This window comes from Aspergillus ibericus, assembly GCF_003184845.1.
Source record: "Aspergillus ibericus CBS 121593 unplaced genomic scaffold BO80scaffold_4, whole genome shotgun sequence".
NCBI lineage: Eukaryota > Fungi > Ascomycota > Eurotiomycetes > Eurotiales > Aspergillaceae > Aspergillus > Aspergillus ibericus.
In genome coordinates, this window is record NW_020292102.1 from 730,279 (window position 1) to 739,997 (window position 9,719).

At 52.9% G+C, this 9,719-nt stretch overlaps 4 protein-coding genes across 4 annotated transcripts; 2 read left to right on the top strand and 2 right to left on the bottom strand.

Moving 5' to 3' along the window:
• Positions 1-460: 460 nt before the first annotated feature.
• BO80DRAFT_346626 (uncharacterized protein) lies at positions 461-848 on the bottom strand (the record flags this gene model as incomplete). The annotated part of the gene is made up of 2 exons (XM_025715377.1): positions 461-743; positions 805-848. The coding sequence occupies 2 exons, from the start codon at positions 846-848 to the stop codon at positions 461-463; spliced, it is 327 nt and encodes a 108-aa protein (XP_025579380.1).
• Positions 849-1,606: 758 nt separating this feature from the next.
• BO80DRAFT_174783 (GTPase-activating protein GYP1) lies at positions 1,607-4,269 on the top strand. The gene is made up of 7 exons (XM_025713961.1): positions 1,607-2,028; positions 2,106-2,115; positions 2,215-2,331; positions 2,415-2,911; positions 2,962-3,845; positions 3,910-4,002; positions 4,060-4,269. Exons 1-7 carry the CDS (start codon positions 2,016-2,018, stop codon positions 4,219-4,221), a joined length of 1,776 nt encoding a protein of 591 aa, XP_025579381.1. The 5' UTR covers positions 1,607-2,015; the 3' UTR covers positions 4,222-4,269.
• Positions 3,855-5,728, bottom strand: BO80DRAFT_398517 (dimethyladenosine transferase). The gene is made up of 3 exons (XM_025717431.1): positions 5,436-5,728; positions 5,135-5,356; positions 3,855-5,073 (listed from the first exon to the last, which is right to left on the bottom strand). The coding sequence occupies exons 1-3, from the start codon at positions 5,619-5,621 to the stop codon at positions 4,318-4,320; spliced, it is 1,164 nt and encodes a 387-aa protein (XP_025579382.1). The 5' UTR covers positions 5,622-5,728; the 3' UTR covers positions 3,855-4,317.
• Positions 5,729-5,841: 113 nt separating this feature from the next.
• BO80DRAFT_373489 (U4/U6-U5 snRNP complex subunit PRP6) lies at positions 5,842-9,278 on the top strand. The gene is made up of 3 exons (XM_025716564.1): positions 5,842-6,291; positions 6,406-8,698; positions 8,774-9,278. The coding sequence occupies exons 1-3, from the start codon at positions 5,909-5,911 to the stop codon at positions 8,915-8,917; spliced, it is 2,820 nt and encodes a 939-aa protein (XP_025579383.1). The 5' UTR covers positions 5,842-5,908; the 3' UTR covers positions 8,918-9,278.
• The last annotated feature ends 441 nt before the right edge of the window (positions 9,279-9,719 follow it).

Sequence of the window (9,719 nt, forward strand, 5' to 3'; positions counted from 1 at the left end):
CCTCTTGACATTCAAACCCAAGAAAGAGCCTGAAAGCCGTGTGTTCAAGGCTGTCCGAGAATTCGTCCATCTAGTAACAACGATGACCCAACCGGATAAGACCTCGACTTAGATAATAGAACTTTATCCTTCTGCCCATGACGCCAAGCCCGTGTATCTTAATAGAGTCCATCCCATGAACCATCAGTTCGGCCGCAGAAGATGTCGTTGCGCAGCTCCCAGTACCAACTCACTAGTTACGTTCACAGTGCACAGAAATGGAACCATGAGCGGACATCTCCAACCCAACAAGAACCATCCCTCCAGAGGATCCCGAAAAAGAAATTCACTCGGGATATTGAGGGAACCACAAATTTCTTGTGGAACGGTGGCGGTATGGACTGCGCATAGACACCCATGCGTCCAGTCGTAACCAAGTACAGAGGAGAGAAACGCATCAAGACGCCAATGGAAGCAGCACTTACCCGTCTTCTTTGATACCGGTGCCCTGAGGCTCAGACTCGCCACCAGGCACAACAGCATGGTGTGCACGTCCGATACCTACATTGTCCGCACCGTTCTGGTGAATTCCTTCGTGTGAGTAAGGGTATGCAGCTCCCGCATCCATCTCGATCGGTCCAGTTTCAACAGATTGGATAGGGATCTGCGTAGGGTGGACAGATGCAGTTGGCACAGCCGAATCGGCAAATTTTGGAGCTTCAGCACTGGATAAAGTATGAGTTGTATTATCGTCGGCATCGTACCTAGAAGGAGCACATGAAGTTTAGAAGTTGTCTAGTCAATTCCGGTGAACGAGCATCGTACAGATCCGCGAAAAGGTCTTCCTCAACATCCTCAGGTTCAGCCATGACGATTCAATAGCTAAAAGGGCCAAAATAAGAAACAAGAAAGACGTGTTGTGAACCAGGGAAATTGTTGTGACCAGAGTGATCAATCCGAGGAGGAAGCAAACCAGGTTAGTATCAACCAACTGATGGCGAGGCACTAGCACCAGATATTGCCTCCGGTCGAAATGGTCAGAAGGGGTGAAGAGAGGAAGAAAGGGGAGGAAATGGACCAACAGGGGTAAGAGTGAAGTGGGGGGAAGGAAATGGGAAAAGAGACTGAGACCAGGATGGAGGAAGAAGGAGAGAAGGAGGAGGAGAGCAGCTGCACGGCGAAGGTTTGAGGCGAGAACGACTGGCAGTGAGACTGCGAGTGACTGGCGGGCCGACAAGAATACGGTATCATGTATGGATCCGGTTGGTACGGTACGGTACCCCCACACTGGCTGACGGTAAGGAGGCCTGCAAGTAAGTAGATAGCGGATCATCATCTGTGGGTTGTGAACAGTAAGGCATGTATCTAGCCGTATATACACTGTCCATCGTAGAATCAGGGGAAATATACATGAGTCTAATGAATTCAATGCCTACCGAGCCCCTATGGAGTACTACATATCTCCTCCCAAGGTATGGTACAACCTGGTAAGTACCAAAAGCAGGTGGGTTAGTATCATACGTAAGGATCAGGCTCACTCCATAGTACCACCGGTAGATGGGATGGGACCAGTCGTACGGCGCATACGCATTCCCTTATCGAGTACTCCGTAAGTCAGTATGAGAGGGATACCATGGCATGACAAGCCACCACCTCCAACTCAATTACCCTGCTTTCCCACGCCGCCCCAAGAGACTCGTTCAATAGGACCCTCGTCTCTATTCAAAGTCGATCAGCTCTTGAGACTGTTCGTGCGTGGTCGTTGTTAGGAACCGCCGATCTAGTTGCTCCAGACGGAGCACCGAACCCACGTGCCACCCTTCTTCTCCCCGCACTCGGGCTTCTGTTCTCTCCATGCTATTCGATCCCGATGACCTGTTCGATTGATCCTATCGTTGCCTCCGCAGTACCTTGACGCAATGGCCGCGAGGAAGGGCCAACAGGTGAGTCTTGACCCCGTTTAACTTCAACTCCAATATTGCTCCTTCATATGTAATCGGCAGCTAATTCAATCTCTTGCCGAAATCCTTAAGGAGATGGTCCAGGTTGGTTCGTACCTCTACCACCCCGTCTTTCTGGGTTCCAGATACAGTGGCTGATATACCTCCCCCACATCCAATGGACAGACCGTGCTGAGTATGTTTTGTCCTAAAACCATTAATCTCGTTTTCTCGGACCCTCGAAGAATCCACACATCTGCTTGTTTCGAATTCCTCGCGCTAATTCCCTTGGAAGGCGGGTGAATTCGCCGTTCTGGAAGGGTAGATCGGTATCCCAGAATCAAGTGACTTCTGCACAACATGACCAAAGCACGGTTGTTGGTGCCTCATACTCTCACGCTGACATCCTGAAGTTAGTATATCGCGCCTATGGGGTCCATTATCGAAATCAAGCTGAGATGATCTAATTGACTGACCTATTCGTGCCTGCAACAGAGGGATCTCACAGCAGCATGCGCGCCCGCGTACCCCGCCTCGGTCATCGTCTACCAATGCTCAACGCACGTCTTTGTCGCCCCATAGATCAAGTGGATGGTCCACATCTCCTCATACTACGTACTCTGATATCATGAACCGCGGGATTGAATCATGGGGTCCTGATCGCTTGGGAGAAGATGACGAGGGGGAGGACGAGGACGATGAGGAAGAAGAGGACATTGTCTACGATGACGACGAGGACGAGTTTGGACTCCCCAGTATTACTAGCATGCGCAAAAAGCAGTTACAGAGTGTTGTCACGTCCCAGCTCAAGCCTGTTGACCCGGGCGGAGGGTTTGCTAGCAACGCCTCAACGCTCGGTGTTAGCCTGGGAAACAATCGGCAACGCGCAAATAGCTCGGATATTGCTGAAGAACGAGGTGTTCCTATGTATCCGACGGCTGGAACCGGAGAGGGCAAGATACTGCGACCTCAGTATAAAGAAATCCTGAAAGGTATGAATTACACCTCCTAACGTTGGAATATGCTGATATCTTCCTTCAAGACCCTGCCAACGCCTTGAATCTCATAAACCACGCACTACCTCCCAAGAATGCCTCTCCAAAGGAGATGGACATGTATTCCAGTCGCATCTCACGAATTAACAAATTCAAACGCCTTCTACAAACAAGCACCGTTCCTCTGCCAGAACTGAGAAACCTGGCTTGGTCAGGAGTGCCCGATGAAGTCCGTGCAATGACATGGCAATTGCTCCTCGGTTATCTCCCTACAAATAGTGAAAGGCGTATTCCGACGCTCGAAAGAAAGCGCAAGGAATATTTGGACGGGGTTCGACAAGCCTTTGAGCGCGGGAGTGCCACAAGTTCTGGAAATGCACCTTCGTCCGGCGCCGGGCGTGGCAGAGGCCTGGACGAGGCGGTATGGCATCAGATTAGCATTGATGTCCCCCGGACTAGCCCTCATATTCAGCTCTACAGTTATGAGGCTACTCAACGGTCCTTGGAGAAGATTCTCTACGTTTGGGCGATTCGGCATCCTGCCAGCGGATATGTACAAGGTATCAATGACCTCGTGACACCCTTCTGGCAGGTATTCCTGGGTACTTACGTAACCGATCTCAATGTCGAGAGGGGTATGGATCCTGGCCAGTTGCCTAGGAGCGTGCTGGATGCTGTTGAAGCGGATACATTCTGGTGCCTTACCAAGTTACTTGATGGTATCCAGGACAATTATATCTATGCTCAACCGGGGATTCACCGACAAGTCAGGGCCCTACGCGATTTGACCATGCGCATTGATTCTACGCTTGCTAAGCATTTGGAGCAAGAGGGAGTAGAGTTCATGCAGTTCAGTTTTCGATGGATGAACTGCCTCCTCATGCGGGAAATGAGTGTACAGAATACCATACGGATGTGGGACACATATATGGTAAGGCAAGCCAGGTTTCTCTGTGGTGGCAGATATAGATTAGGGTACACTGACCAGTTCTTAGGCAGAGGAGCAGGGTTTCTCGCGATTTCATTTATATGTCTGTGCAGCCTTTCTCGTGAAATGGTCGGACCAATTGGTGAAGATGGATTTCCAGGTGGGTATACTCCTGACTAATTCTGGACACCGTACAGTATATGCTAAATGACAATAGGAGGTAATGATGTTTCTGCAAGCTCTTCCCACGAAGGATTGGACAGATAAGGATGTCGAACTCTTGCTGAGCGAAGCATTCATCTGGCAAAGTCTATTCCAGGACTCTCGGGCTCATCTCCGTCCGGCTGGAGACCGATCTCCAGAGAATGACTTGCAGTGACGACGGTCATGATTCATTAATAATAGCACCTGTTTCATTAGTATATGGCGTTCTGAAGGAGGGGCATAGCCGCCTCTGACCCCCATGCTGCCAGCCTCAGCTGAAATGGAAGCCCTTCTGGTTGAAGGCCCACAATAACTTCAGGAAATCGTTCTCATCGCACATTCTTGCACGTTTATCTGCGAGACCCGTATCATCCTCCAACACCTGCCGTACTTTCTCCCGAACGAGCTCTGCTACCTTTCCTCTCTTCTTACGATTGGGCCGGCTCTTGAGAGCTTCTTGGATACGAGCGTTCGTCTGTTCCTTGAAAAAGTCTGGCACGTCATCTTCATCATCCACCTCCATGCCCTCATCAGGCCCGTCTTCGCCGTCATCTTCATCATCGTCTTGTGCGTTGCCCATGTCCATCGCGTCAGGTTCAGCATCGTCCGCGGGGCCATCTTCAACTGGAATATCATTCTGCGCACACCATGTTCGATAGTTGGCTTCCAACATATCCATGACGGTGGACTTGCCAAGGAAACTCGACCGAATGGTTTTGTTCTTGCGCACAAACAAGATTCGCAAGAGCCCATCCCACTCGTCGTAGTTGATTTGTGGCCTTGGATTCTTGGGTACTAGTCGGACAACGCTGGACTCGACCAACGGAGGCGGCTTGAAATTGTTCTTCCCCACCTTCATGATGTGATCGATTTTGGCCCACATCTGGGCATTGACGGAGAGTCTGCTATAGAGCTTATCGCCGGGTTTCGCAAAGAGTCTCAGAGCAAACTCTCGTTGAAACATGAGAATACACACTCGGGGTGCCGGTGAGGTCGCAAGAAGTTTGAATGTAAGAGGAGAGGAGATCTAGCAGGCGACGGATTAGGTTTCTCTCCCCTGCGAAGAGATAGATAGATATAGAGCGTACCTGGTACGGAGTGTTGCTAATGCAAACGTCGAAATATGGGAGTTCTGTCTTAATCACGTCTCCAAGTATCACGTCGAGGCGTTTCTGGGCGGGGGTGCCTTGAACACGCTTGGTGACCTCGGCCGCCATTCGAGGGTCCAGCTCCACGGCGATGACCTTCTTCGCCTTCTCGAGGATTTTCACCGTAAGGTTTCCGGTACCGGGACCGATTTCCAGCACGACCTATACCAGAAGAGAACCCCGCCGACCAGGTTAGACAGGCTACAGCGCAAGGGGAGTCATAGGGATGGGGACGACGCACGTCGCTCTGCTTCAACTCGGCCTTGTCGACAATCCGTTGTGCCACGCCCGGGTTCTTGAGGATGTGCTGACCGAGATCGGTGTTCATTTTGAAGATGCTGTTGGCGGCCTTGGTCTTCGCCGCCGCATCGGCATAGGGACTTGCCTTGGAAGCGCTATTGCGCTTCTGCTGCCTGACTTTGGGCATCGTGGCGGGACCGGACGGGGATGACCAGTTCGACTGCAACCGACAACGTCCTCGAGCGTGAAGGCGAGGAAAAAAGACAGGGAATCCGACGTCTTGGGCCCGATCGTGAAACGGGCAAAAAAAAGTGCGGAGGGTTTCTGATAAGATTACCGGGCCGGAACTAGGTTTCTGCGGGGCCCGGCGTCGCTGATGCTCGCAAACAATCCGCCTGTCTCGCCGCCATCTGCGTCGCTTGCGACGGCTTCCCAGCTCCTCTCGCTCCCTCTCGACGGTACACCTCGATCACCATGGCTTCCGGGCGCAAGGACTTTCTAAGCCAGCAGGCGCCCGAGAATTATGTCGCCGGTCTTGGTCGAGGTGCGACTGGTTTTACCACCCGTTCAGATCTCGGACCCGCGCGAGAAGGCCCCACGCCAGAACAGATTCAGGCCGCACTTGCAAAGCGCGCCCAGCTTCTTGGAGCGGCACCTCCCACAGCTTACGGCGCAGGGCGTGAGAAGGGCGGCAAGGATGAAAAAGCAGACGAGGAGGAGGATGACGAGCGGTTCCAGGACCCCGACAATGAAGTCGGGCTGTTCGCATACGGACAGTTCGACCAAGAAGATGACGAAGCAGACCGCATTTATAGAGAGGTGGATGAAAAAATGGACAAACGCCGCAAGATGAGAAGGTTAGTCCCCTTACCCTATGCTTCCCCTCTCTTTGTTTCTATGAGGCGATTTGTTCATCCCCTTCGTATCCGGTTGTTTTGGACAGATTGCCGACGTAATGCCACCACTCACAGGGAAGCTCGCGAGCGGCAAGAACGAGAAGATTACGAGCGCAAAAACCCCAAGATCCAGCAGCAATTCGCCGACTTGAAACGATCCTTGGCCTCGGTCTCCGAGGATGACTGGGCTAACCTCCCGGAGGTGGGAGACCTTACAGGCAAGAACCGACGGGCGAAGCAGAACCTCCGGCAGCGATTCTACGCAGTCCCGGACAGCGTGATTGCTAGCGCAAGAGATTCCACCCAGTTTGAAACCACCATTGCAGATGACGGTACCCAGACCGCAGTCGACGGAGCGGAGGGGGCGGATGGGACAATCACCAACTTTGCTGACATCAGTGCTGCCCGTGATAAGGTTCTCAAAGTTCGGCTGGACCAGGCGGCGATGGGATCGTCCGGGGATTCGGCGTCCGGGAGCGCTACCAACATTGATCCCAAGGGGTATCTTACGAGCCTAACGCAATCAGAGCTTAAGGCTGGAGAAGTAGAGATTGGAGACATCAAGCGCGTTCGGGTTCTGTTGGAGTCGGTGACGAAAACGAATCCAAAACACGCTCCTGGGTGGATTGCGCTGGCGCGTTTAGAAGAATTAGCCGGTAAAATTGTGACCGCCAGGAATGTAATCGCCAAGGGTTGCGAGCTGTGTCCGAAGAGTGAAGACGCCTGGCTCGAAAACATCCGGCTGAACGAGGGCCACAATGCCAAGGTTATCGCCGCCAATGCCATCAAGAACAACGATCGGTCTACGAGGCTCTGGATTGAAGCGATGAGGTTAGAGTCGGAACCTCGAGCAAAGAAAAATGTCCTTAGACAGGCCATTCTTCATATCCCTCAGTCTGTCACCATCTGGAAAGAAGCCGTCAACTTGGAGGATGACCCTGCAGATGCACGCCTGCTCCTGGCAAAGGCGGTCGAGATGATCCCCTTGTCCGTCGAGCTCTGGTTGGCTCTGGCGCGCCTAGAGTCTCCTGAGAACGCCCAGAAGGTTCTTAATGCCGCCCGCAAAGCGGTTCCCACCAGTCATGAAATCTGGGTTGCAGCTGCACGACTCCAAGAGCAGATGGGTACCTTCGAGAAGGTCAATGTGATGAAGAGAGCCGTCCAATCCCTCGCGCGTGAGAATGCTATGCTCAAGAGGGAGGAGTGGATAGCAGAGGCAGAAAAGTGCGAAGAAGAGGGTGCTATCCTCACTTGCGGTGCAATCATTCGCGAGACTCTGGGATGGGGCTTGGACGAGGATGATGACCGCAAGGATATATGGATGGACGATGCGAAGGCCAGCATTGCGAGAGGCAAGTATGAGACCGCGAGAGCGATCTACGCCTACGCGCTGCGCGTTTTCGTTAACCGTCGGTCAATCTGGCTCGCGGCAGCTGAGCTGGAGCGTAACCACGGGGGCAAAGAAGCGCTGTGGCAAGTCCTCGAAAAGGCCGTGGAAGCTTGCCCGCAAAGTGAAGAGCTTTGGTTGCAGCTCGCAAAGGAAAAGTGGCAGTCCGGGGAGATCGATGATGCTCGGAGAGTGCTCGGTCGTGCCTTCAACCAGAACCCCAACAACGAGGATATTTGGCTGGCTGCCGTCAAGCTGGAGGCCGATGCGGACCAGACGGACCAGGCCCGAGAACTTCTCGCAACTGCTCGGCGCGAAGCGGGCACCGATCGGGTGTGGATCAAGAGCGTTGCGTTCGAGCGACAACTCGGCAACACTGACGAGGCGCTCGACCTGGTCAACCAAGGACTTCAGCTCTATCCCAAGGCCGATAAGCTCTGGATGATGAAGGGGCAAATCTACGAGATCCAAAACAAGTACCCACAGGCTCGGGAAGCCTACGGAACTGGAACCAGAGCTTGCACCAAATCCGTCCCGCTCTGGCTCCTGGCCTCGAGGTTGGAAGAAAAGGCCGGCGCTGTCGTCAAAGCTCGCTCCGTGCTTGACCGAGCTCGGCTCGCGGTGCCCAAGAGCCCGGAACTGTGGACCGAAAGTGTGCGCGTGGAACGCCGGGCGAACAACATTGCCCAGGCCAAGGTCCTGATGGCCCGGGCTCTGCAAGAAGTTCCCACGTCCGGGTTGTTATGGAGTGAAAGCATTTGGCACCTGGAGCCACGAGCGCAACGGAAGGCTCGCAGCTTGGAAGCGATCAAGAAGGCCGACAACGATCCCGTGCTCTTCATCACCGTCGCTCGTATCTTCTGGGGCGAGCGCCGATTGGAAAAAGCACTTACTTGGTTCGAGAAGGCCATTGTCTCGAACAGCGATTTGGGCGACGGCTGGGCTTGGTACTACAAGTTCTTGTTGCAGCATGGCACCGAAGTATGTTTGAAGCCCTTCCACCCATTGGATATGTCCAGATCAGACGTACAGAGACTAACGATTGATTCTACACAGGAAAAACGTGCGGATGTGGTGGCCAAGTGCATTGCGACCGAGCCCAAACACGGCGAGATCTGGCAATCCGTCGCTAAAGACCCCGCCAACGCGCGCAAGTCGACCGAAGAGATACTCAAGATGGTTGCCGACCGTCTGACCTGATGGAGACGAGGGATCCTGGCACCCTTTCGACATCACGTACTTACGATATCCGGTCTCGAGAGACCGGGGGTTGGCGTTCGGGCGAAGTAGAGGGAGGTTGGTTGCATTATACCACCAGCAACCAGAATGCATACAGTTTAATTGGCCTTCACCTTGGCCTTGGCATGAAGCGGGTCACAGATTACCATTGGAATTGATCCTGCAAGAACAGAGGATCGATCCTCTGTCTCAGGATGTCTCTCTATCAGGATCCGCCCGTGAAACGGTCCACCAAGGATATGCCCAGAATGGAAAAATAATGTACAGTACATAGCGTATCATAGCACAACGAGAATCCCATCGTCTCCGACCAAAACGAGCCACCGGGTAATCACTAGCGCTTGCACATTCAACATAGTATATAGATCGCAATGATTGCGTGGGTCACCCTCACGCCGTATCCTGGTGATATTGTCCTTCAGTACGCGAGTAGATAGCCCAACGAACCGTCAATCGGTCACATCGAGCCATGGATATCGATAGAAATTGTTCGGCTCGTGTTCTTTATGGAAATTTGTGTCGTCGTTCTCTTCCCCTAGGGATTCTCTCTCCGTCCACAGATCAATCGTGTGCGTTAGGGATCCCATACCATTGGGCTCCTTGAGGCGAATTGTAAAGAGTCAGCTCCGGGCGTGTGTCCTTCACGTCCTGGGGGCTGGTCAGAGAATGGCCACATAGGCGACCGTCTGGAAAAACATGCGAACAATAAGGGGAATATAATCGGACAGAAAGGAAATAAGCGCAAGGCAGGGGAAAAGGAACC